This window comes from Cadophora gregata, assembly GCF_030347475.1.
Source record: "Cadophora gregata isolate MNR1 chromosome Unknown scaffold_1, whole genome shotgun sequence".
Classification (NCBI taxonomy): Eukaryota; Fungi; Ascomycota; class Leotiomycetes; order Helotiales; family Ploettnerulaceae; genus Cadophora; species Cadophora gregata.
Genome location: NW_026695924.1, coordinates 1,556,400 through 1,583,478, shown reverse-complemented (window position 1 = coordinate 1,583,478; position 27,079 = coordinate 1,556,400). Strand labels below are relative to the sequence as shown.

The 27,079-nt window shown below is 48.8% G+C and overlaps 6 protein-coding genes across 6 annotated transcripts; 3 read left to right on the top strand and 3 right to left on the bottom strand.

Moving 5' to 3' along the window:
- Nucleotides 1-4,841: 4,841 nt before the first annotated feature.
- Nucleotides 4,842-5,840, bottom strand: ONS95_000523 (uncharacterized protein; the record flags this gene model as incomplete). Its single annotated transcript, XM_058493680.1, has 2 exons — nt 4,842-4,961; nt 5,019-5,840. 2 exons carry the CDS (start codon nt 5,838-5,840, stop codon nt 4,842-4,844), a joined length of 942 nt encoding a protein of 313 aa, XP_058363881.1.
- A 2,882-nt stretch (nt 5,841-8,722) lies between these two features.
- On the bottom strand, nt 8,723-17,963 carry PRP8 (pre-mRNA-splicing factor 8). The gene is made up of 8 exons (XM_058493679.1): nt 13,807-17,963; nt 13,177-13,595; nt 13,086-13,121; nt 12,952-12,975; nt 12,836-12,900; nt 12,682-12,780; nt 12,200-12,624; nt 8,723-12,152 (listed from the first exon to the last, which is right to left on the bottom strand). Exons 1-8 carry the CDS (start codon nt 17,879-17,881, stop codon nt 10,198-10,200), a joined length of 7,098 nt encoding a protein of 2,365 aa, XP_058363880.1. The 5' UTR covers nt 17,882-17,963; the 3' UTR covers nt 8,723-10,197.
- Nucleotides 17,964-18,193: 230 nt separating this feature from the next.
- RPL34 (60S ribosomal protein L34) lies at nt 18,194-18,956 on the top strand (the record flags this gene model as incomplete). Its single annotated transcript, XM_058493678.1, has 4 exons — nt 18,194-18,231; nt 18,350-18,425; nt 18,482-18,529; nt 18,774-18,956. The coding sequence occupies 4 exons, from the start codon at nt 18,194-18,196 to the stop codon at nt 18,954-18,956; spliced, it is 345 nt and encodes a 114-aa protein (XP_058363879.1).
- A 1,003-nt stretch (nt 18,957-19,959) lies between these two features.
- ONS95_000520 (uncharacterized protein) lies at nt 19,960-23,345 on the top strand. The gene is made up of 5 exons (XM_058493677.1): nt 19,960-20,473; nt 20,516-20,854; nt 20,904-21,416; nt 21,467-22,690; nt 22,785-23,345. The coding sequence occupies exons 1-4, from the start codon at nt 20,116-20,118 to the stop codon at nt 22,006-22,008; spliced, it is 1,752 nt and encodes a 583-aa protein (XP_058363878.1). The 5' UTR covers nt 19,960-20,115; the 3' UTR covers nt 22,009-22,690; nt 22,785-23,345.
- Nucleotides 23,346-25,019, bottom strand: ONS95_000519 (uncharacterized protein). Its single transcript, XM_058493676.1, has 2 exons — nt 23,878-25,019; nt 23,346-23,824 (listed from the first exon to the last, which is right to left on the bottom strand). Exons 1-2 carry the CDS (start codon nt 24,705-24,707, stop codon nt 23,413-23,415), a joined length of 1,242 nt encoding a protein of 413 aa, XP_058363877.1. The 5' UTR covers nt 24,708-25,019; the 3' UTR covers nt 23,346-23,412.
- ONS95_000518 (uncharacterized protein) lies at nt 25,020-26,846 on the top strand. Its single transcript, XM_058493675.1, has 2 exons — nt 25,020-25,511; nt 25,607-26,846. Exons 1-2 carry the CDS (start codon nt 25,378-25,380, stop codon nt 26,718-26,720), a joined length of 1,248 nt encoding a protein of 415 aa, XP_058363876.1. The 5' UTR covers nt 25,020-25,377; the 3' UTR covers nt 26,721-26,846.
- Nucleotides 26,847-27,079: the final 233 nt, after the last annotated feature.

Below are 27,079 nucleotides of genomic sequence, written 5' to 3'. Positions count from 1 at the left end.
GCACCTATCCATCGTCGATATGCTGCCAGTTCTATCACCACTCCATCAGAAGCTTCTAATGACAGGGTATATTCTATTCGGAATGAGCTGATGATACAACTATTATTAGTGATTGGCAGACGATGGCCAGAAAGGCTCCGATACGCTAAAGAACGAAGTCGAATCTCTGTGACTAGTGTTTGTATACGTAGAAAAGTTTGACGATGACTTTTTTTTTTTTTTTTTTTTGCAAGCCTGCTGCTCGAGAATATCGAAGTTCGTGGCCGTTTGCTCCCGCCATCAGTCCCCATTTCGTGTATATTTTCCTTCCTCTAGGTTGTCGATGGAATCTCCATCACTTTCAACTTTTCCGCTCGTGTAATGTCTCTTTTCTTGTTCCATGCATCATTTGTGGTATCCAGCTTGCCAACTTCCTTGGACAAGAGCACCCAGCGTTCCATACGCCGATCAGTTGTCTGACAGCCTCATGCTATCCATCATTGTTCGAGAGCAATACCGGGCCCAACATCCTATAGCCCCCTTCATTCTCTTTTTGACTGACTGCTCGAGATTCGAGGCATTCATGGTTCGTCTTGCTTTGGATTCAACGTTTCCAACTTGAGCCGGTTCGCAGAAACTGCCCATATATTTTCTCAATCTGGTACTGGCGGCCGAGATATGTACTGATGATGTAGATGTCAAAGTTACTAGGCAGCTTGGCCTTTAAATGAAAAGATTGCGTCCCCGTCGTGATCGTTGGGGCTATAAAATTCATGATATAGCTTCGCGGTGGGTACTTCAAGGGCAGTATGGGTTACCCCGCGCACATCTGAACATCATAGCGAGGAAACGATATATTATATTCTGATTTCTGATAGATCTGACTCTTAGCATATCTATATGATCAGTGCTCGCCTGAGTATCTCTTATCAGGGCTACAGTCAAAGAATATCCAAGATCGCACTTTCGACTATACAGGCACACAACAGTTGCTCGAAAACCCGACCTACCACTACTCTCAACACTTAACAGATTTGACGCCATCGCAGACCCTACACCTGATATTTCTTGAACAAGCAAATCAAAAATCATTGTAGCTTGCGATCGTTCTCATATTCGTCCTGGAATCCACGGAGCTAAATCCAAGTGGCACAGATCCTCACTCCACGCTCCATAGCTAATTCCTCTTCATCACGTAGCGCTTAGAGTCTTATCACAAGAAATTACCGCCGTCTTCGATAATCATAGCATATAACGTATCAATATCGTAGTTTTTCTAATATCCCGCCCATATTATCAGCAATTTCTCTACGCGCTCTCCTCTCCCGTATCATCCTAGATATATTCTCCCATCCAAGAACACATCTTAATGCTTCGGAGTATCATCTCTTATTTCGGAGATAAGATCATAAATTTATCGCAAGAATACTATTATAACATCATATTAGCTATCTCCCAGCCTTAATGCCATCTCTAAACATTCACACCACTCTATTTACTCAGCCTCCTTGTACCGATTCTCGCTTATGGCATCAGAACACAACACAGCCACGAAGATACAAAGAGAAGTGGAGATTAGGTGAATCTCTCATTCCCATGCTTTCTATCCTTCTGTTCTACTTGTGATTAGTTTCGAAGTACAGCCTTTCCATGCCTCAAATCAAAGAAGTTAAACTACAAGGGAGCCAACAGTTCGCCTCGCCTTTCCCGAAATACAACGGTATTTTGATTTCTCCTCTTTCATCATGTCTCACTTCACCCCTCTACTGACCTTCTCACTTCATCTAATTTATTATGGACCAACAAAAGCTACAACAATACCCACCCGTGCATCTGAACCGAGAAGCAAAACCCTCTCCGACCGCCGAGACAATCCTCCACTCTCCTCTGCTCTTTCCCGTTCACAAGTAACCAACATTTATAACCCACCCACTGATCCTCTCCTCTCCTCCATCCCGTCTCTTCGGCCAACACTGCCCGAGACGCCCCATTCAAATGGCCCCTTGCAAATCCCAGAGTTGCTCCGTACGAACAAGCATCTCCATCTACCCCTCCGCCCATCCACACCACCCACATCAAAACGAAACATTCGCAACCTCTCATCCACTCATCACTCTGCAGCCCTGTGTCACTACCCGCCTCTCCCCTCGCATGACTGACTAACCACGTCCCAACTCCTCAAAGCTACATTCCTAACACGTCCAAGCTTTTTTCAATTCCAACACTAGGTAGCAGGTCCACCTACCTGTCATCCGATCCCATGACACCTACCTACGCGACGACCCCTCAGAGCGGGAGCGCGAAAGAGAGAGGAGGGGAAAAAAAGACAGTAAAGATCTTACGAAAGAAAAACTCAATTCCCAATTCCAAATCTCCAAATCATTGTACCGAGCCGAGCAAACAAATAAAAAGAATAGTCGTTTCAATCAGCTTTTGGGTCATTGACAGCCAATGATCCGCTCGCATGAAGGTCCTAAAACGGCGCTTTTTATGCATAAATTGGTGCTTGATATGCGTGCTGTGCAGGGGGTTAGGTAAAAAGGCGTAAGCGAGGTTGTGAAACTAGAGGGGAAAGAGTGAGTGAGCGAGCGTGCGAGCTTTGCCGTGAGAGGGAGGAGGGACGGGACAGGAAAGAAGGGGAGTTAGAGGGGGACACGTAAGAAGATAGATAGATAGATAGATAGATAGATAGATAGATAGATTAAGAGGCGGGAAGTAAGTCGTGAAAGATGGTGAAGTAGTGAGGTACGTGGTGAGATGGGGAATTTGGTTAGAAATCATCAGTCAGTCTCATACCCTGCTTTATGGGAAAGGCAAAATCACGCAATGCTATTTTTAAGAGATGAGAGCGACATAGAAAGAGCATTCGTAGCACAAGGTTCCATCAGAATGGTTCAATAGACTTTCTTTGAAGCTTCAATGACCGCGCGGCTCTGCTCTTCCCGCGCACTCTTTCTGCACGGAAGATCCGACGAGAGACTTTCTCTGATCATCACGGGGAAGTTAGTAATCCTGAACGTAGCGAGAATTGGTAGCAGAAGTAGAAGCACGACAGCAGGCAGTGATGATGAGTATATTCAGATTTCGCTTGCTCATCCTCTCTATCATTTGCATTGATAAGTCAGCCGCTGTAAAACGCAAAGAAAAGAAGCCTCTCAATACCTTAGAAGTGAGAAGTGTGATAACCAGAAAACTACTCGCTGGCAACTATCTTCCTTCCTTCCTTCCTTCCTGGCATATACTTCGCAGCCGCTGAAAGTTTTCAAAGTATATACCTCGTACTCCACTAGGGTCAAGAAATCTTGTTGTTGCCCAATCCGTAAGGTTCGCACAAACCCCTCGCATCTCGCGACACATAAAGCCTCACAAAGCCTCACCAGGGCCAGCTCCAGAAGTATGCAAATAAGGAGAAACCTTATTCCTCCATCCAACATTCGCATTACTAGACATTGTAATACACTTTTGCATTATACTTTTGAGCCTCATGCGAATCATGCGGATGCTTTGCCGAGCCGTGTTGTGCCGTGCCTCCTGCGTGTCGGTCGTGTGAATTGAAAGTCTTATTTGGAGAAGTGCTTTGACGTAGGTTGGGAAGAGGAGGAAAGGCGAGAAAACATGGGAAATACTTCCAGAACCGGGATGCGTGGAAACAAAGCAGAGGGAGGAGATGAAGCAGTTGAAGAGAAGCCAAACTAAGCTCAGGGAAGGGAGGAGTCACCTTCACAATGAAAAGAAACAGTTCTCTAAACGCAGTAGATTCTTTCATCCTGTTCTCCTATTCTTCTCGCACGTCTGATCTGATCTGATGCCCAACTGCGTCTCCTGTCCATCCTTCCTCACCTACCTATCGTGGGTATATAGTTTCGTAGCATTATGATATGATTGTCCCATCCATCCCCATGTATGCCAACCCATCCGCCTGTTCCATACCAGTATCCAATTCCATACCCGTACCGATCTCACCTCTTCTTCAACTTCCACAGTCAGATGAATCAGATGACATCATATCGCACCCGCAACCGAACAGAAAATCGCATCCAGATCTATCCGTCCTGTCCCTCCCTCAAGTGCGCCTTTCAATGCCTCCTGCCTGCCATGCCATGCTTGTTCCCCTACTCCGCATCCCACCCAGCCCACGCCTACTCCGGTGTATGATATTCCCACCATCTTTTCTTCTTCCTTTCATTCATTCCAAGCCTGCCATTTTCAGACAGGGCCAACCCTATATCCAACCAGCGGAGAAGAAAGCAAGGCATATATCCGTGTGCATCTCATTACATGTGTGTACCCCTCTCTCGCTCTTTCTTTTCCTTGACATGACATGACGATCGTAGACACTGAGAACAGGAAACAAGTCTATTTGGTAACTTCGCAAAAAGAAGCAGAGGCAAAATAATCCAAGCAAGAATCAAGATGACGGAATGAAGGAAGGGAATCAGGGACATTGAAGGGAAACAAGATATAAGGAAAATAAAAGGTGTACGGTGAATGTAATGGCGCGCTCCAGTCGCGTGAAGGAGTGTATACAGTGTGTAGTGAAGGTTGAAACTTAGAGTGTGTATCGTAATTTAAAATAAAATGTTGTATATGAGTGGTGACTGGTCGCGGTCGTACTTTTGATGTGTATGTGTACTATACAATATATTGACGAGTGGTCCTCATCCGGGTTGTCGTTTGTTCGTTCGTGGATGTGTAAGAGAGGCGGGACTTAGAAGTTGTGGAAGGCGGGTTTGAAGACGGCTGTCATTGCGAGGTCAAGACAGCTGAAGACATCTGAGATATCCTTGGGCTCATGACTTGAGCTAGTATTCGGTGTCCCCAAGATCAGAAGTGTGTTCGGCTTCTGCTGGAGACGCGCCCTGCTATAACTCTCTGGCTTTTTCCTTGCAAGCAGCCGATGTGAAGCCCGTGCCGACCTTTTGTGCCACAATGCGCCACTTTTCCTGTTCGTAGTCGTGGAGGGCCGTCCGAAGCTTTTGGATCTGGAAAGTCAACATTAGATTGCTCCTTGAATATCTGACGAGATCACAGGAACTTACTGTCTCATCTGTCCATTGCGTCGTTTTGGCCTTCAACTTTGTACAGTATCGAACCTGCAATGTGCCTGAGGACCGGCCCGGGAAAAACTCCGCGATTTGTTTCCAGGTCAACGACTTGTTCTCCTTGAGATCCACCAACAGCCCATCGTCTTCGGGAGTGAACTTTAACTTGGGTCCGCGGGGTCGCGGAGCTGGTTGTGGCATGCCCTCCAACCCAACTACACTCGGTGCACCTCCACTCGTGCCAACCATTGAATCTCCCTCGCTCATTCGTGGCATCTTCGATCGGTGGCCTTGATTGGGAAGAGGATGAGTGTGATATTGTATTGGTTGTTGTGCACTGTAACCCCCCACTCCTACCATGGACTGCGGCGGCATTTGTGAAGACATACCTCCCATTTCTCCCATATGCATTTGCTGCCCGGGAAGGCCGTCCATCTCGGATTCCAAGTCATCGGGTCTCGACCTTTTGGTGCCAGTCGGTTGTTGTAGTCGAGGAGGACCGTACATCAGCCCCTGCCCACCACCAAACTGAGGGGACTGGTGGTGGGCCATGGGGTGTTCGGCGTATACTTGATGCTGTTGATGGTGATGTTGTTGCTGTTGCTGATGCTGCTGTTGTTGATGCTGCTGTTGGTGATGATGCTGTTGCGCCGCCAGGTGTTGCTCGTGTAGGGAACTGAGGCCTTGAGCGCCACCGTGCTGCTGGATATCTGGGACATGGGGAACATATACGCGCTCTTCGGGATGAGGTTCGGGATGGGCAGCATACTCGATATAAGAATCGTGGCCTTGTTCGTGGCCTGGTCGATAGCCAGACATGCATGGATTCCGCCACAGCGAGCTGCTCTCGCAGGTCGCTGGGGGCAGTAGTACTACTTGCTGGATCACTGCTAGGCTGTCGCGGCGCGTTACTCACAGGCGACGGCGTTTCCAGAAGGCTGATGAATGCTGAGTCGCTTGTTTGTTTTGAGGTCTTGCGAGACGGAGATCGTTTCGATGGGTATATGCTCTCTGTATTATAGGTGACGCTGGATCATAAAGCCGACTAGGGCATAGGGCCGGTGAGACTCCAAACAAAGCAGCAGCACAGCAGAAGCAACGTTCTTCCGTGAGGCTTCCGTTGTCTGTAGTAGTGAGGAACACTGGCTGTCCGCAGGTACGCGGTAGGTTTTGCTGTTGACCGGGAATGAACGTGTCGAGATACCGTAGGGAGCGTATGGAGGGCATGCCTTTGCATTATATCTGTCGTCTGATCTTTGGGCTATTCAGGCATTGACAGACATGTCGTAGGGCAGTAATTAAAGGCGCGGACCCGTCTGGAAAGTTGTTCAAAGCACGCCAATGATTCGCCATGGACGAGACAGAGCGTGTAAGGTGGTTGACGCATGTGGGCAGATACTTGGGACCATCGATATTCGGATTATGCCCTAGGTCATCTCGAGCCAGATTGGGAAAACCAAGCAAAGAAGATCCCGAGCCGGCAGCAGCTGGGCAGGAGCATGGGCATCCAAAGCGTGTTGACAGGCAGGGACAACGAGGAAAGACGGGTTTGGCTTGTCAGGGATGGGATGGGATGGGATGGGATGGAGGGAGTGGGTGGGTCAGCACTTCCATGCGTTGAAGCTGGATGCGATGGAAGCTTCGTGGAAGGGACTTTTTGGGGGAGATGGAAGCATCTCAAACTGCCTGTGGTAGGGGTGCGGTACAGTACTGTAGAGGGAAAGAGGTGGATTCAGGGCGAGGGGGAAGGCCCGGGCGGCACTGAAACCCTACAAGCCCTACAAACCCCTCCATGATGAAGCCTGTCGAAGCCACTTCTCTGCTTCTGGCAGAGGCACTTGTGAGCTGGGAAAGAGGCTGACAGGGCCTGCTCGGCAGGACAGGGCCAGGCAAGCAGTGGGCGTGGGCGTGGGCAAGGTTCGGTTGTGGGCGAGGGGTGTGGTAGTGGGAGTGGGAGTGGGAGTGAGAGAGTAGTGGCCTCGGTGGAGGGGGATTCCAGTCTGTGGGCACTGGGCAGCGGGCGAGGGGAGGGGAGGCGAGGCGCGAGGGGACGTCGTATTGGCAGGGATAGGGATTGCAGTGTTGTCCAGGGGCCTTGCCCACTGAATAATCCACCCTCCAGTAGTGCCTCCAGTGCCTCCAGTGCCTCCACCCACTGCCAACCCTGCCACGGCGCTGTAGCTTGGATCGCTTCCAAGCATTTGCACCAGGCGCGAGATTTGGATCTTATGCGCAAGGATCCCTATATTAAATATAGACGTGCGGACCGCAATCGATAGGGCAGACGCACTCGCGACGGAGATGACGATATAATGCAGAACCCCGAAAGCAGCGTAGGAAGAAGAAACAGAAATAAATAAACACGATCGGAAATGCAATTGCCATGCGAAATAAGTAGACAAAGAAATGTTTCGTGCAGCACTGGCCACAGAGTGCCTTCCCTGGACATAGCGAGGCAGACTACTGATGGAACAAACGGCTCCTGAGCCATACGAATGAATGCGCGCTCCTGAGATTGCTTGGTTTTGCCTGCAACAGGGTGACATGACAGCTGGCTGTTGCGCCGGGGACTGCCCAGTTCGAACGGAACAGATACCAGACAAGACTTGACAGCGCACCGTTTGAAAGGACGGACGATCAGATGGACCGCGTTCCTGTGCGGCTTTGTGAACCGGCAACAGACCGAGAGGCGACGAGGCGAGGAGGAAGCTGCAGGCAAGCAAGTATTTGCAATACTCAACAATGCGTTCACTGATCGCGATGCTTGGCGGTCGCGAGCCCCTGACACACGACACTGATGGATCCTCGCTGGCTGGCTGGGTGCCCGGATGGATCTCAGCCTGCCATGCGAGCCTCAAGACGATCTGGAGGGATGGATAGGTAGATGGATGGATGCGATGCCATCATCTTTCCCCCCATGATCGCTGGCCAGATTCTGATCATCGTAGGCATCATGTCGCCTCCGTCCCTACTGCCCAGCAAGCCCATACGATTGATTCTCCTAGAACCCTATCCATATCCATGAACCTTGTTCGTATTATTACATTGGCATGATATTGCATTCAATGCTGCTGATGCGGGTGTGGGATGGGGGATGGTAGTTTAATCCCGAAGTTGCCAGACACGTCTCTTTCGCCTTTCTCTCCGAAAGAGACGCGCACAAAGTGGAAATGGAGTGGAAAGCAGAGCGCCAAAAAGGTCACACGTACCGTTTCCAAGGCATAAAGACCGATGGAGATCCCAGGGGTCGTTGGTGCAGTGTAGCATCTCCCGGACTCTATGCTTTTGTGGTAGCAAGTCAGAAGGCAAAGCCAGGGACGCATTTCATCCGAACAGGGGAGACAGCGGCGGTACTTCTTGGAAGAGCATCATTCGTCAGGCGTTATCCAGACCATGCGGTGAGCCATTGTGTGAATGAATGAATGAATGAATGAATGATTGAATGCATTGCAGATTCCACGATGCGGCGGCTGGCAAGTTTCGTGATGTTTGATACTGAACTGTCTGAGTTGGGGACGGCCCTGATAGTGGATGTAGATGAATGTGGATATGAAGTGGATGCCGGAGCATTTGTTTAGGAAAGCGACTCTTGTAAATAATGGAGAGCAGTGGATTGCGCTCTGGAGGACAGATGGATCAGGAACGCGAGAACAGACGTGTTCGGCGGAAACAATTTCAAACTTCAAACAAAAGCATCGACGTCAGCAGGGAAGGAAACAAAAGGGGGACCAGAGGGCCCGCCGATGCTTTAAAGGCAAATTTAACCAAAATAAGGTGCTTCTTAGGTTGTTCTAGCTTGGTCTTGGAAGCGGCAGAGAGGGATAAAGATAGACAAACATAGAGTGCGTTCCTGTACGAGGGTGGAGAAAGACCTTTTAGACGGAATTGAGGGGATGTTCGTAGGGCTCGTAGGGCTCGAAGGATCCAATGGAAGGGCCGAGGGTCGAGGGGTCGAGGGGTGAGGGGTGAGGGGTGAGGTGAGGTGAGGTGAGGTGAGGTGAGGATCATGGATGTCAAATCATGATGAGTGGTAAATTAGCAAACAGACTGCCTGATTATCCTGATATGATATGATATGATTTGATGTCTTGCTTGTCCGTCGCACAGCATGCTTGCGCGGGATGTGCGAGTACCTTCGTACCTGAGGTACCCCGGTACTGACCCATACATACCTATGGAGATCATGACTACGCATCCGTCGTCAGCTGCAGCTCAAATTAGTATCAATAATCCCGACTTACATCAAGCCATTCAGACGTCACAGTATTATACTGCAGTGGACTGACTGCACCGCACTGCACTGCACGTCGCCAAATACTGTCGTTCAAATCCAATCGGCCAAAGGAGGTGGTGCGGCGGTGGACGGATGCAGCAGGTGGTTGTTGGTTCTTGGTCGTTGGCTATTCGAATCGGTTCCTGCATAAGTCCCGGACCCGGGGTCTGTAGAATCAGTCCGGACGACCTGCATGATTCCGAACCGCTGACTGAGGAAATCTGATCATCATCGGATGCAATGCAATGCACAAGCAGCCGCAGCAGGCGCTTCGAGCAAAGATCCAACAGCCGGTTCTAGGGTGCTCTGCCTAGAGTGTGGTTACCTACTTTGGTCCATGGTCAGTTGGATCAACACGCTTGGTGTTGTGCGAGGTGGTGAACAATTGGAGCCGTGTTGGTTGCATGAGCGATGAGAGACAACCTATTTCATATTGTGTTGCAACGGAGATGCATTTGGATCTCCCGGATAGAACCAGTTCCTTGCCGAATCGTCAATCGGCCAATGCTGCATGTCGCCAGATCTTTGCCTGCCAGTAATCAGCCAGTCAGCCAGTCACGGTTACCAGGTAAGCTCAGCGTGAGACGGGATGCACCAGATGTAGATCATTCAGGCAGGCACGTGAGCCAAAAAGAACTCACGGGCCTACCTAGGTAGAGAAATATCTTCTGACTCGCTTTTTAACACCATGTGTGGTGCTTGGAATTTCATGCTTGTACATATGCTACATTATAATCGACGCCGCGCCTCCGATCAAACGCCCGTTACCAAGATCCCGTATGAGCAACCACGATCACCAATGCAGATATCTATTGCCTGCCTGGCTGACCACTTTGCCTTGTCCCACCCCAAACCTAGCGGCGATCATTGGCAACCTGAAAGCCACCACCACCCCAAATACATCTATGCAAAGTTATCGTCATGATCTGCCCAGAGGTCCTCCATCTCAGCGAAATTCTGGAAATGAAGTGGTCGGTGTTGGCCACTGTAGAATGGTAGCGGAGTGTCAATCTTGACATGCACCGGCTTCTTCTCGATTCCTCCAAAGGCACTTCCCATGAAGCTATAGTTCCATGAGTTATTCTCAGGCACCAGGAAGTAACCTCGGATCTTGTCACTCAGTAGCAGCTGGCACTTTTCTCCCATGCTCGTGCTGAATCCTTGAGGCTGATCGCTGCCCATATCCTTGTTCTCGGCACCCCATTTGTACCCTTGAGGAGTGAGAGCCCACGATGAGAGAGATACACTGCCAGGAGTGAAGGACACTGTCATACTGATGGTCTTCTTGTCCCATGAGCTGTGTGCATTCATCAAGCGAGCATGTTGAGTGACATCCATTGCTGTCATGTAAGGTGGCTCGTTTCCGGATACTGTATGAATGATTCCCAGAGGCTCAAGCTTCTCAAGGTATTCATGCTGTGGAAGTTGCTGGGGTAGTTGGATGTCGCGCGTGCTTCCGATTTGCGGGACCATGACAATGCATCGGATCTCCTTAACCTGATCATTATCGGGAGGTGACGATCCGTACAGGTAACCAGCGACCTGCACGCGTAAATCAGCGATCGTGATGAAGCGTTTGAGAACGTTCTTCGGCATGATATACGTGAAGTGATCGTCCTCCTTGATGTCGTCAGATGAGATGTAAATATTGTTGGCTCGAGTGCGGAGATTTGATGTTGCGATGGCCCGGGTTCTCCACTCAGTCTTTGATGCAAATGTCTGCTGTTCGAATTGGGACGTCGTTGTAACGATGATATCCTCACCGTGGACGTTTTGGGTCTTCGTAGTAACAGCGGTGAGTTGCTGCTGCTCTTGCTGCTGCTTTTCAATTTCGGCAGCCTGTTGACGTTGCATTGACGGGGCACTGATCTCCATTCCGAGAATAATATCTCGCACTTCACTGCTCGTCAAACTTGATGTGTTGACATTGTTCTTCTTGCCATAGTCGTTCAAGATGAGATCTCGTAATTGCGTTTCAACCTTGATCCAATCCTCATCCGAAAGTGTAGGCCAGATGTGATGCTCTTGGGTAATTACTGTCTTGTCCGGTCTCAGTAGCAGCTTGGTCTTGTCCTGGTTGACATGAAGAGCACGAAGGATCAAAATGAGACGCGAAAATGCTGTGTATGATGAGATTGACTTCAGCCACTCATCGTACAAGTTGAATAGCACCATTTGAGGCTCGGTGGCTCGAAGAATCATGTCACCAAGCTTCTCGACCTTCATGGCAGCCTGGAAAGGCAGCTGTAGTTCTGACGCACGGATAGAGATGTTCGGGAAGTCGAGCAAATGGACCTCGAGAGGATCCAGAAGACCCTTTCGAGTAACAATCAGCTGCTTCGGTTGTTCTTCGACGGGCAGAGATCGGATGAGAGCAGCCACTTCTTCCGCAGTTTTCCACTTCGCCAACTGTCCGAGACGCTTTTGACCAGCCCATACACTGGTGTGAATGATCTTGAGGAAGAGTTGCCCAGTACGTGGGTTGAAAATGAAGATGGCACCGTTGATTGGCTTGGTCGTCAAGTTACCCTCGAAGGTCTTGTGAATAGTGACCCGGTAGACGTTGGTGTCGTCAATGAACAATTGGATCTGGTTGCTGAAAAGTTCCGAGTAGTTCTGAGAGTTCAAGAACTCCTGGTTACTCTCGGATGCGTACAGCTGGAGACCTTTGCGAATACGCTCTCGAAGCACATACAGCGCAGGGTTAGCCTTGATTATCTTGGCCATGGCTTGTTGGACCAGGACCTTGAGGCCGGGAAAGTATTGACCGTATGCCGAATAGAGGTTGTAGGCGAGGTCGATTCCGATCATGAGGCCCGTTGCACTTGGATATATTGACATCGAGTCCGTCGTGTAATCTAGAAAATTTAGTAGCTGTTCCGAGAAGACATCGAACAGAACATACCAAGGTACTTTGCACGGACATATCTCTCGATATCATGAGAGTCATAGTCACCATAGCGGAGCTGAACATCGATCCAGAACTTATTTGATGCAACAGCTTCAATGACATCCTTGGTGTCGAACAGAATGGATGGCCGAGTGACGTTCCACTTATGGGAGGCAAAAAGTAATATGTCCGCACATGAACTGTTCATCTTATATGACTTTCTGGGATGAATGGTCTCTTTCTGAACGGTCTCGATGCCCAGTTGCTCGAGTTCTTGATCGAACACCTGACAAAGATCCATGACCACAGATTCGTGTATCTTCTGCCATAAATGGGCACGGAAGATCTGAATCAATGAAATCTTAAGAGTAGGGATTTTGCCATGAAGGAAGATACCGGTCAAGTCGAGTTGAACCTGGAAACCGACATACACGTTTGCCCTGTTGCCTCGTTAGTATATCAAAGTCCTGAATCTGGAATGTGACATTGGGGCCTACCTATTGATCGTGGGGGACCACCAGAGGGTGAACCGACGGTTGGGAATCTGGTTTAATCCGGATCTCTGCGCGTTGGTGAGCTTCTTAAATTTCATCGACCTGAAACTGGTTAGTGAATGTTCTGACAGAATCTTGTGACATTTGGTGGCCATACTCTTCGAATCCACTGGCTTTCTCCCAAAAGAGACCCTCCCATGATGGAAACGCTGTCGCTTTAAACTTATCGATAAGTTAGCAGGTGTTAGGGGTTGTAAGATCAAGATCACAAACCAGAGTATGCTCAAGAATTGTTTCCTATTAGAGGGATGAGTTAGCACCTTGTTGACTGTAGTTTATAGTGGGTCCAATTAAATCTGGGCCTGATGGACAATTGCCCGTAAATGAAGTGGAAAATGAGTACTTACGACTCCTCCAAGTGCTTGGATAACATCCGTGCGATACTGCAATGAATAGATTAGCACTTTGTAAACTACAGTTGGAGAAATTTGTACTTACTGCATTGAGATTCCATAGCTTCCCATCATGTCTCTGTGAAGTCCACCAGAAAGGATTTGACTTCATTAGCTGATATGTTTTGAACTCAGTTCGAGCTCGAAATCCCTTGTCAAAGCTGAGAGTACTCCTATCCTTCTGGAATAGAGTGTTGATTCGTGGCAGACCGCGGTCCCAACTGTCTTCAAGGTCTTCGAGGGTAAGGCGTCTATTTTGCTGGTTGGCTTCAAGGCGCTTCTGAGAGTACTCCGTCCAGACGCGCTGAGAATCGATGAACTCTGCCTCCCAAGGGATGATGTATCTGAATATATTGGGGATGAGGGTTTCTTCGTCATGGGACATTCCTGCTCGGTAGTGCGTTACGCCAGTCTCGGTCTGACTGCTCCAGCGCTTGTCAGAAGTTGGGATCAGAATGTGAGAGCCTGTCATTGAAAAGATTAGTGAAGGTTGAAGTAAGAGTGAGGAGAGAAGTAGGGTGTAGAAGTGTGGTGAGTGGAGAGGCGACGGTGAATGGCGAGGCAAAGGTGGCGCAAGTTTGAGTGAATAGAGATGCGAAGGTGAGTGGAAATGCAAAAGTGAGTGGAGATGCAAAGGTGAGTAGAGATGCAAAGGTGAGTGGAGAATTTGACGTACCTGAGATCATTCCCAATCCACCTAATTCTTTCGGAGTGTAGAAGACAGCTGGAGGAAAACGAGATGGCATCTTCGAATTCAAACCAATCTTCACGCGAGTTTGAATTTTGGTCTCGCATTTGACAATTGTGTCGAGGAGACTAACGGTTGAGACTGCTGCCTCGCGGTAATAGGTGAAGAGCGCAATCAGGCTGGTGTTCCATTTGTTCGCAATCTTTGTAAACGTTGTTGAACCACTTGACATGAGAATTTGTCGGATTCTGTTATTGAATTTCGCAATATCTTCCTCGGTGACTTGCAGGAATGCATGTGCCGTTCTCTCCTTGCTAGTATTGTCGACCAGCGACCAAACACTGTCCTTGACAGGGAATTCATCATTCTGGTTACGAATCTTAGGTAAGATTCGGACCTCAAATCCACACATGGAGAAGAGCAAGTTAGGATTGTCTCTGCTATAGACACTGGCGAAGGTATCATCCCACTCGATTGTCGTGACAGATCTTGGTAGTCTGTTCTTCATGTCCCAAAAAACTGCGCGGCCCAGATTGACATCGTGTCGCATTAGACGCATGCGTGAATCTCTTGGCCAGCACTTCTTGTTTCGGTAGCCAATGACATTCTCGAAATTTGGATCCGGCTGCTCGGTCAGGAAGCGTTGGATCAGATCTCGGGACTCGTCTGCTGTGAATCGGAAGAACACCCATATGCGATCAATGTATCTGGTGTAGAGTCTGATCGGGTGTCTTGTCTCGGTCTCGCGGTCTCGGAACTGGAGGAAGTCGTTGGGACTTTGTGGTGGTCCCGCAATCTCGCTTGCACGTTGAAGACCCAACAACAGGAGGTCGAGGACCAGTCCGTAGTACTGGAAGACAAAAGCTGAGAATTGAAGACCACGGATCATTCCGTAGCTGTTGACGTGGTTCATGTCCTTGTAGGTAAGCTGCACGTTGTTCTTCGAAGAGATGTAATCAGCAAGATTGTGATCCATAATCAATCGCAACAGGCGATTTAGTAGAGTCAAATCAATCTTCTCGTAGACCTTGGAAAGCTGAGTCTCAATCATCACGTTACATTCGCCGTCCGCAGATTCCCACACTTTGTCCAAGTTGTTAATACCTTGAGCCCACTTGTAGGTAAGCAAAGGAGGGACCTCGGAGTCTGATGGCTTGATCCATGCAGGAAACAAGTGACGCTGGTCTGCCTGATACCAGAGGTATTGATCGAGATATGCGTCACTGATCTTCTCGACCGGCTCAATATCGTAGACAGGATTGATCGTGCTGTAGTTGTCGTTCATGTCGATTCCAACCTCCTTGAAGGCTCTTTGGGTTAGGAGGAAACGTTTGATTCGCTCCAAAGTCGTTCCGGGACTGTCGTAAGCTTGCTCGATTAAAGCTAACTCTTCACGTTGGCTTTGGTTGAGTCTACCTTTGACCGAGTACGCTTCTCGCAGGCGTTCGAGGGCGAGAATCAGAATCTTCGTGTCGTGTTTGTAGGAGACACTCGGGAACGGGATTGGTGAGAATTTTCGAGACTCCAGCCAATGAACGGTGGTTGTGTAGATAGCAACTGCTTCTTCAGAAGACACATATGGACCGTCCTTCATGTAGTTGTGCTGACGCTCTTGCTCGGCCTTCAGCCAAAGGCGAGTGAGACGTCCCAAGTTCTTCTTGGCAACAGTTTTGTCAACTGTGGCACCACGACGGATACGCTCCCTATTGTAATGTGCTACAGAGATCCACCAATCCGCCTTGCTCTTCACGTAACGAAGAATGATGTTTTCGATGGGTGCTGGAAGACCAGGCACCTTCCACGGGATATTACTCTTCCAGCATCTCCAGGCTTCTGACAAGTGCTGCAAGACGGTGTTAACTTTGTTCTGCTTGATGCCCTCAGGCATCATGTCCATAAGATCAGCCATTACGGAAGCACGAAGCTCGAGATCGAAATGTGATTCGACTCGCTGCTTGGTAACCGTCTTCGCGACTCCCTTGCTATGTCTACCCTCGAATTGACGAGAAAGGAGATTGCCAAGCCATCTTTCAAGCAGTGGGATGATTCCACGCATGAAGAATAACCAAACTCTCCACGCAGGGGCCCAGAAACCACATCCAGGACCTTTTCCGACTGGCCCAGAGTTGAATCTATAATAGATCAAGTGCTTCAAATCCTTGCAGGACCGAATCTGGTGCATGAGTTTGTATTTGTAACGGTACATTCCGGTCAATTGTCCGACGTGGTTGAAAGCATACAAGATACCATCGGCAAGCTGGAAGGCATCGATGTTGCCAAGCCGATACTGAACTTGGGCGTCAACAATCAGTTTTGTCAATTTGAGAATCTCACGCATGAGATGGAAAGCGTTGCCGAATCTGGACTTTTTCCGCTCCTTGGTGGTCAGAGTCTTAACTGGCTTGAGGTTGAAATTATAGTCAAGATGCAGATAGGTTAAGTTTTTGCGATGGATCAAAAGGTTGAGCATGTTGAATCCTTGTCGGCAGACTTGAAGGCCAGCTTCAACCCAATCGATGGTGGTCTGTTGAAAGAATTTGGTCTGCTTGAGCGACTTCATTAAGCTTTGCTTGTTCTGAGCTTTTGGTTTCTTCTTGTGCAGCTCATTCAAGACAAATGTCTTCAGCAGTTTTTGATAGGACACCCGAACCTTGACGGGCTGCCGTTGTGGGCAATGCTCCAGATACCATTGTTTCACAAGCGGTACATCTTGTGCTCTAACCATACGACCTGATCTTCGATCAAATGGGAATGGTGCCCACCAAAGAGCGATGGCAGAGGCAGTTTCGCTTGTGTAAAGTTCCTCATCGACCAGGAAGGGCTCAACATCTTCCGGAAGCTCGAAAGCGTCCTCCTCGGGCTCCTCGTTGTTGCCATGACCAAATATCTCATCCTCGTGGCTAATCGTCAAGTTTTTGGGTGCCACTGATCTGGAGGAGATAGGATTGATCACAGGGTCGAAATAGAAAGCCGGTAGACTTGGATCCTCGGCACGGACGTACACTATTTGAGGATGGGAAAACCAGGAAATTTTAACGCTGCGTGGAAGGGAGTTGTACAAGAATGGAAATGCTACCCGGTATTCTGTTCGGATTGGCGCACGGAAGATGATTCGGTCAATTGCGTTGAACTCTCCAAAATCCTCGTCATTTGGATCAACGTCTTTATACAGAGGCTCAAACCGTGGACCTCCAGGTATAGCGACGTTGAGTGCTTTGGCTGTGAGAAAACTGTTGAGCTCGAACATGTGGAAATAGTTCTTGTCAACGAGATCACTCAAGAGCTGGTGACTTAGTCGATAGAGTGTCGCCATTTGTGGTAGTGTGAGGTTCCATTCCTTGTAACTGGGACCATTGACATGTGGGGTATCGAGAAGGGGGCGATTTTCGTAAAACCACTCAAAAACTGCACCATCTTCCTGCTCGTCCAGTTCCATCTGAATGGGTTCCAGTGGCTCGACATCTTCGATATTCTCGGACCAAGAAAGAGGCGGCTCTTCGTCATCAAAAGGTGGAAATCGCATGCGCTTGAAATGTCTTCTGTCGCTCTTTTCCCTCCGCATACACACCCACATAGTAGCCCATTGTGCGTGGAAGATCGGTTCGATCACTCGAGGGGTCTCGTTGACCAGCGTCAGGCATCCATTGACGTGGTAGAGAACCTTCACCTCTCTTGCAGACTCCCAAGGCATCGGCATGTTCTCCAGCAATTTCATAACCGCATGTGGCATATATTTCAGGGCTCCAAGATAACTGCGCTTGTCGCTGCTGAATTTCTTCTGTGAAACATCTCCAATATCCTTCACGATCTTTCGCAGATGCTCCGGGGGCATATCTGCTTTCTGGGTCTCCACAAATCCTCCTTTCCTCTTCTCCCCAAACCGATTCCGCTGAGTTCGCAACCATTCCTTCTTCTTCTGGGCGAACTTCGCTGTGCGAGCGTCTGTCGGTGGTCGATATCCTGGGGGCGCTGTTTGGCCAGGTGGACCTGGAGGCGCGCCTAGCATCGAGGGAGGACCAGAACCCCATCCAGGAGGAGGAGGTGGTGGAATGGACGACGACATGTTTTTACAAGTCGCGATGCCCTGTCTCCTTTGATGTTTTGTGACTTGCGTCGAGATGTTCAATCTCAGTTGCGATGATGCTGCGAACTTGGTGGAAGAGCCTCTCAAATTTCAGTCGCGCCTCTGAGAAATCGAGCTTCTGAGTTGATGCACGCTAAGTCGTAAAACGCTTAGTGGCTAGTCCTAGCTGCCCGCTTCGCCAGCCAATGGCAGATCGGCCGATCCCACACTCTTGCCGACTTTCAGAAAACTTCACAGAAAGATATCACGACAACCCAATCGACCAGCAAACTTTCGTTGACAAACGCAACGATGGCCTCCAACAGATTGACATACAGACGCCGCAACCCGTAAGTCCCTGTCAGAGTCAAATTCCTTCCAAGGACTCGCCCGCGTCGTCACTTCTCCCACATGATCCTCGCATCCTCAACAAGATGAAGGAACTTCTCTAACCGTCCTTTCTTGCAGATACAACACCAAGTCTAACAAGGTTCGCGTTGTCAAGACTCCCGGAGGAAGCTTGAGATATCTGCACATCAAGAAGGTCAACAATTACCCATCCGCGAAGCTTTGAAGGCCCGCGACTAACTTCATTTCCAGGCCGGCACAGCACCCAAGTGTGGTGATTGCGGTATCAAGTTGCCAGGTGTAAGTGGCCCCAGAATGCGCACATTCCGAAATGACAAGGTGGAATTGAGCTGGAAGCGAATTTGGGTTCAATGGGCATGGGAGCAAGCAGGCGATCACATTTGTCAAGATGATACATTGGGGCTCCTATGCTCCCTGCATGAAGACACAACAAATTGTCGTGCGACCACTGGCAGAAGAATATCGACCTGGAGCCATGAAAGTCAGCTGGAGGATACAAGAAGCTAACACATTTCCCATATAGATCCCAGCTCTACGACCCCGCGAATACTCCCAGATCTCCCGCCCAAAGAAGACCGTCCAGCGCGCCTACGGAGGATCGAGATGTGCCAACTGCGTCCGTGATCGTATCGTCCGAGCATTCTTGATTGAGGAGCAAAAGATCGTCAAGAAGGTCCTCAAGGAGTCTCAACAAAAGAAGCGTTAAGGATGGGATACTGATGGGTTGCTTTGGGTGTTCGATTGGGCAGGCTTGCATGGAATCAGCCGGTATTAGCTGAACCTCTCTCAGGACTTCCTCGAAATGGAGACTTGATTGCACGACATACAATATTTGTCTTTTATAAAGTTGTATTGCGTGAAAGGGAAAACTTGAAGCACAGAAGTGAGATGTGAGAACAAAGGAAGGCATTCAGATGTGAAGAGCGAGCGGACTTCCAGCCTCGAATATTCAATGGATCCTCGTTTTCTTTACATGACCCAAAGGCATATAGGCTTCCTTTGCAAGAGTCGTTTACAGGCCCTTCTCCTTCTACTGATTAGTGTACCGCCTCATCACCATAAGTATGCGTATAGGCTGGATTTTCAGATATTTGTGGACTTAAGGGCAAGTGTCAGACTACATTCTTTTTCTTCTTCTTCGGAAGACTTTGTTTTGGTGGACCCAAGTTGTACTTCATTTGCCGCCCACGCATCATCTCTTCTCACTCTTTCGGATCAGGATATCGAGCAAGGGACAGGATAGATGGCATCTGTTCTATGTTCTCTCGGCATCATGCTCTATCCCCTCAACTGCCAAACGAAACACACATCCCCAGGAATTGGGTAGCTCGAACCTACAACCTGTAATTAGGCAAGGAAGGCCTGAAATACGCACGTCATGGGCAACTTCAGTGACCTGCTTCGGCGTTGCCCCGTAGAGATGTGATTTCTCATCTGGCAAATAATACTTGTCCCAATACCTAGTACACGCAACTCGGTATGAGATTTGGTGAAAACCCTGGCCTGCATGCTAAATGGATCTCCTGAGTGTCTAAAAGTAAAGCCGTTGCAATTCAAGAGTATAATAACAAAATATTGATGGATCAATACTGATCCATAAACTGTGAGACGAGAATACTCGCCCGCTAATAGGACGAGGGGGTCTGCTGCTATCAACTCGTGACACTCTTATCAGTCTCCGATAGGTACCTAGGGTTCTTGGCGGTCATCCAGTGCGACGACTTATGTCAACAATGTAATACAGCAAGACCGATTCCTATAAACCGTTCCTTTTCAAGAAGATGAACTCGCATCTTTCACGTATTTTTCATTCTTAGATTTCATTATTACAGATCTGCTTCAGACTTAGCTACCCTACGTCGACGATGGCGCCTGCCGAACCTTTGTTTGCAAATAACAGAAGAGACTCTTCACTCCACTCCGAAGAACGAGCAGCCGATGAGGACACAGCACTCCTGGTTAGCGGGCAGAAGGACTCTGGTTCTCCTTTGCGGAGAGCCTCCTTTTGGAGAGAAGTAGGACTGTTTACATGGGCTTTAGTAGCGACTGCTGCTTGTATTGTCCTCGCAGTCTTCACACAGCACCAAGGACTCTCCCATGATTCTGGGGCTGATCATAACGCCCCGTCAAAACATACTGGAAAAAGGAACTTGGTGTTTATGGTATCAGATGGCATGGGTCCTGCGAGTCTGTCCATGACCCGCAGTTTTCGCCAGCTTCGCGGTATGTGACAACTCTGGTGTTTGAATTCGACTTACATTCCAGATGGCCTTCCTATCGATGAGACCCTCGTCCTCGACCAACACCTCATCGGCTCCTCGCGAACCAGATCAACGAGCAGTCTTGTCACTGATTCTGCGGCTGGCGCAACCGCATTTTCCTGCGGACTCAAGAGCTACAACGGAGCTATATCTATGCTGCCAGATCACACACCTTGTGGAACCGTTTTGGAAGCTGCGAAGAAAGCTGGCTACATGACTGGACTTGTCGTTACGACTGATATCACAGATGCAACGCCAGCATGCTTCGCTGCTCACGTAAACGTTAGACTGGAGGAAGATCTGATTGCACAGCAAGAGGTTGGAGAGCACCCTCTTGGACGCGGTACATGAGACAAATCTAAGTTCCAGAAACTTGTGCTAACAGACCATAGTTGTTGATATCATGCTCGGTGGAGGACGATGCCATTTTTTGCCCAATACTACAGAAGGTGGATGTAGAGCAGACGACAGAGACATCACGAAACTAGCCCAAGAAAAATTTGGCTGGAACTATGTCGATAGTCGAAAAGACTTTGATAGGTTGGAGCTTGGCAAAAATGTGAAGCTCCCATTGTTGGGACTCTTTGCGGAGAGAGATATTCCATTCGAGATTGATCGACGAAACCAGAACGATGTTTACCCTTCATTAAATGAAATGGCACAGACCGCATTGAAGGCGCTCGAAGATGCAACGGCGGATAGTGATAAGGGATTCTTCCTTATGATAGAAGGAAGCAGAATCGACCACGCTGGACATGGAAATGATCCTGCTGCACAGGTCAACGAAGTACTCGCTTACGATGACGCTTTTGCGTCCGTTATCGAATTCCTCGAACGATCAGATGATGAAGGCGTTTTGGTTGCAACATCAGACCATGAGACTGGCGGTCTGTCCGTTGCCCGACGTAGGTTATGTCCTTGTCCTTCAAATTGAAGCTGTCGCTGATTCTTGCAGAACTTCATCCCATGTATCCGCAATATAAATGGTTGCCCGAAGTTCTGGTCAATGCTTCAAGCTCAGCTGAACATTTGGCCGGCCGTCTTAATAACCATGTTACCCAGAATGGAAAGGGAGACAAGCTCGGAAAGTTCATCAGCGAAGAACTTGTCCGCAAAGGCTTAGGGATAACCGATGTGACCGAGCAAGAACTTCAACTTCTTATTGGCAACCCGCCACTGAGTGTTTATACTTTTGCAGACATGATTAGTCGGCGAGCTCAGATTGGTTGGTCTACTCACGGACATAGCGCTGTGGATGTCAACATCTATGGAACGACTGGTTCCGATGCCTTGCGTGGGAACCACGAGAATATCGAAATCGGTAAATTCCTCCGCAACTATCTCGATGTGGACGTCAAGGCTATCACGGATGAGTTGGTAGAGAAACTGGATACCTTCAGCATGTCAAACATTGCTACCAAAACCTGGACTGGACGGATACCAAGCGAAGAGGACTTGGAGTTGGCTTCGAATCATTACCAGCCGCACCATGGTTAACGTCCATGGGTAAGTGACAGTCTGATTGTCTCATAGACTGCGTTGGCCACCCTCACCTGTAATTCTAGAAATACCCGCATTGGCATTGCTCTTGAGAATTGCTTGCTATCGTCTTCAGAGCGAACGGAGCTGTTTCACGTGATTCTGGTCAAACGCTTCTCCAATGGTCACACAACGGAAGATCGTTTGTGGCAAACTCCTCTTCTCTCTCTCCTGTATTCTTTCAATCCCGCGTTTAGCCGCAAGGACCTGGCGATTCAGAGGCTTTCCTAACGCTGCAAATACACAAGCTTCAATCATACACGCGGTGGCTGGTGTTTGTCAACATCGAAACGGGCTTGCAAAATCACTCCATTGAGAGTAATCACCAGCCGCGAACAGCTGCTTTTGTTTTACACCTCAGCATACCCAATTCAGCAACTTCCTGACAATCAGTTCTGCAACAATCACAGTTCCGCGTATCATAGTCCCTCCCGCTGTCATGCCATCCTCGTGGAGGCAACCTGATATGGTCACAGCATTGATGTTAGAGTTTGGGACGTAGTCAGAGATCAGATGCAATAACGAAAGCTGGCCCGAAAAGCACCAACGCAGATTCTACTCATCGTACCAGTGGCATGGAAGTTTCCGAAAGGGGACGCGTGCCACGTCCTCAAATGACACTCTACTTCTATCCTCGATGGTGAGCTGGCTCTTGTACTTAGACTAAAACCCCTCCTTGAAGCCTGAACTTGGACAGGTAGGCGCTCTTACTCACATTTCTCTTGCTGCCTAAGTCAAGTCACCGTCGCAGCGGCAAAACCTTCCAAGTGTCCATCTTCACCTCACAGCCGATTACACCTACGACCGAGAATGTGCAATTACTGGAGCATCGAATCGCCATGCGGTCACCGAACTCTCCTTGCTGGCTCAAATTGCTATCTGATCTACACTCAGCTCCAGCGCATCAACGATCCCACTCAGCAAAGTCACAGCATCTTGCCATTCGAGATACCGCCAGGATGTATGCCGAACCAAAGCAATGTTCATCACCGATACACAGCCGATTTCTGCAGCTTTGAGTGCAGGAACAATGCACTGTATGGGGAGAGGTGTGGGACCAGGGATGCAAGGTATGGACCTGGGTCTGAGAGAATTGGTGTTGGATGGAGGTACTAAGCGATTATTGTGACAAGGGAGAGACGGATTCGCTGGCTTAGAGTCGTAGATCTTGGGCTAGGAGGAATGAATGACTTTGGGCGGCTGTATTTACCATCTGTTTGCCATATAAGCGAGCTTGGGAGGAAGTCTGAACTGAATAGGTGGATATCTGAGATTCCTACAGCATTTGGAAATTATTAATTTTGGTTTGGAACCTGACACTTATTGACTTTCAACCGTACTTTCATAGGCTATGCTTGCTGACTATGCTGTGCTGTGAAGAAACGGACATTTTCCTTCTTCTGAGTTCATCTCAACTTTCAGCCTTTGCCTGTCCGCTTCCATTTTCTCCTTTCCAAAATTCCTCAACGCATTTGGGCCCAGCTCACTCGCCACAAACCCTTGTGGGAAATACTTACCTCCCTCATCACCAGGTAGGATACCTCCCTTCAACCACGTCTTCCACGCTCCAAATCCCCAGCGGTTCTTGAGTGTTGGTTTGACATACCACGGCGAGATGGTATACTTCTTTGCTAACATCCGCCCAGAAGAAGTGGCTACAGGCAGACGCTTCTTTGGCTTACGTCGAGGAAGTGACAAGTGAAGAAGGAAAAGTTTCCGGACAGCGACAAAGCGACGAATGAACGTGAAGTAGCTCTGTGGGGGCGTGGAAATTCTGTGCAAATGTTAGTCTTCTCCTCGGATCTCAAAAAGCAGTGAGAATCCTACATCATCGCCTCTCGCAGCTTGTCCTCCAAAATGGCCGCCACGATCTTCTCTCCTACAGCCTTGAACCTGGATGGTAGCTTCCACACAATGTGATACAGTGTCGCATCAGCCACTTTCTTGTTCGAGACATTTGGTATCATGTGATTTTCTTGATACTTGCAACTCCAACGACCCAGATCATCCAGCCACTCGATGCCGTCCTTCCAGCCCGTTCTGCTCCCCGGAAGCAAATCGTAAGCAACCCCCAACGCCTCACCCAGACTTTTCCACAATGTTCCGACAGCACATCTCTCCAAGTCAGACAAATCTCGCCACTCGTACTTGGCAACCCATCTGGATGGCTCTAAAGCAAAAAGTGAAAGGGTGTACAGCATATCTGGATCGGTGATCTTGCCATTAGCTCGATGAGGAGAATGTAGATAGTTGATTCGGGAGAGAGCTTCAATGGCACGGGGCGAAGCAGGGGCGTTGAGAACAGATTCCAGAAGAAGGCATCCCGTATCAGCGTATCGTTTGTCCACGGTTTCCTTGGATGAGAACTGTCCTGTCACACACAGAAGTGACGAGATGCTCGGGATTCCATAGGCTTTGAACAGAGCGAACATTGTCGCGGCTGAGAATGTAGTCGGGAACTCGTATTCGATCAGGAAGTTGTGAATCTTCCATGCATCTTCCACCGTCATCCGGCAGTAGGTAGATCTATTTGTGTAGCCGAGCTTGGCTGGGAGACTGTTTGTTCCAGAAAATCGAAGTCTTTTGACAAAGTAGAGATATAGTATTGCACCTGGGACAAGAACAAGTCCGCCCCATGGGGGCAACCAAGCTGGCATGATGGTCTTGCGCTGTACTGTACTATGACGATCGTGTTGCTGTGGAGGGAGCAAGATCTATTTGAAGATACTGGACGAGCGAACTTGTCTCCACATTGAAGTAGTACGATAGACGGGAGGCTAAGCCACTGTCAAATGTCTCATCACCTCTACAATATGCAATTTTTCACTAAAGTGCGGCTGAGAAGGGGAACCTCGAAATAGAAACAAAGAAAAAAGTTCTCCAACCAAGAGAGCAGCCCCCAACTACACGTGATATGCACAATATACTACTGCCAAGTAATCTCGCTCTGGAACTGTCATCTTGATACAGCCTGAATCGACTACCCAATGACAATCCACCGAAGTCCAACAACCATTGGCTGGGGGCTTCGGAGACTTGTCAGCCTCCAGGCGGGAAGAGTTACATTCTTATCAAATGCATGCGCTTCGCCTCGAACCCGTTACCCGAGCACACCATAACAATTGCCGGCTGAGCGATAACCAACAGGAAAGCAGCTGAAGGGACATGACTTTCAATGTTGTGTTCAAAACTCTGGTAGAATGCAGTTTCGTGGTAAAGCCGCATGCTGACGGCATTAACATCAAGTGTGGTCTTTGAAGCTCCGAGATTCATATATGTCTTCTGAGTCTCCACAATGGCAACCCAGATGCAGCAACAGATCTCCTTATGGCGCCTATCCGTGCTTCGATATCCTGTAACGAGACTATAGGGCAAGGATGGGTATCGCAGCCAAATCAGAGAGGAACTTTGGACATTTTGTGGACTTGTATATCAACACTTTTCATCTGTCTTTGGGTACAGTAAGCAAGAAATCGCCTCTCCTCGCGGAATTCCAATCTCATCCATGATATTGTCTCCAAGATCAGCATCAAATGCTGACTGTTCAATCTTCCAGGCTTCATTTAAACTTGCCTGCTAGCCACGAAGGACTTCTTCGTCAGTCTTGGCGAAGATTCAGATGGCTTCTGCTCGGAGCACTGGTTCCAGAAGCTTTTCTTCTCTCTGCCGGCGGGCAATGGGCGTCAGCCAAAAGATCTCAAGCAGCTATGAAAGCTCTGGGACTGGAGAACTGGTCACTTGCTCACGGCTTCTATGCCGACAGCGGCGGTTTCCTTATCCACTCGCAAGACGCACCAGCATTCCCGGCAAACGCAAAGCAAATACACTACCTCGTCAAAAACAAATACATCCCCATGCCGGAAATCACTCAAAAGGAGATATTTGATAAGAGCAAGGGCGACAAGTTCACCAAAACAGTTGCGTGTTTCCAGACATTATGGTTCATGACCCAATGCACCGGCCGCATCATCCAAGGCCTACCAGTATCTCCACTTGAGTACCAAACCTGCGCCATCATCATATGCACTTTAACAACTTACTATTACTGGCTTCACAAGCCTCTTGACGTGCAAACTCCTACAATAATCAGAATGAAAACCCCAATGGCCGCGATACTCATCGCCGCAGGTCCCATAGCTAAAGAACCATACCGGTACACACCACTCGACTTTGTCGAAGCCCAAGCACACATCATGAGCCTCTTTCCTCGCTTCTGCCGCGATAATGGTCCCTACCGTAAGCCGTTCCGTCGAATTCCAAACGATCGGAATCCTCAGCTGCTTGACATTCGCCAACGCGCATTCCTAGGGATCAACGTCATCCTCTTCTCGACCCTCTCCTTCGCCGAATGGTACTTCGCCTTTCCCTCAGCCATAGAAAAGACCATGTGGCGTTGCGCGTGCGTGACAGCAGAGTCGTGTCTGTTCATCCACGCGCTTGCTGATGCGGTGGGTAATCGTCAGCGGAGGAAGAAGGGTGGGGAATATCAGTACATCGAAGGGTATAAACTACGGATGCCGGTTGGACTCATATTCTTCTGGATCCCGTTCTTTACGTACCTGGGAGCGAGACTTGTGATTATTGGTCTTGCGGTTTCGAGTCTGAGGAGGTTACCGATTGAGTGCTATACGACGGTGCCGTGGGCGAGTATGCTGCCTCATATTTCGTAAAGACGGTCACGAGTGGAGGGCTGCATCTCTATTGTTACTGTTCAGTTTCTTTCCGAAAACGATACAGTTGTAAATAGCTATAATCTCGAGTATCTTGTACAACACACAAAATTGCTTTCGGGACGTTCGAGTAAGATTGAAGTTTTATTCCATCTGCGTACGTAACAACCGAGACTCTCTGATCGTGTCGCTTACCTAGCCTACCCGATAGACTAAACTTCGTCCAGCTTCTCGAAAGAGATGTAAAGTGAACTTACAAGAGTAATTTCAGTCCCTCAGGAGAAATCTCCGCGTGAGAGTTATGTTATCATTCTTCCTTCTCCATCCATATAGCGAGCTGGGATCCCAATCGCCGTCAA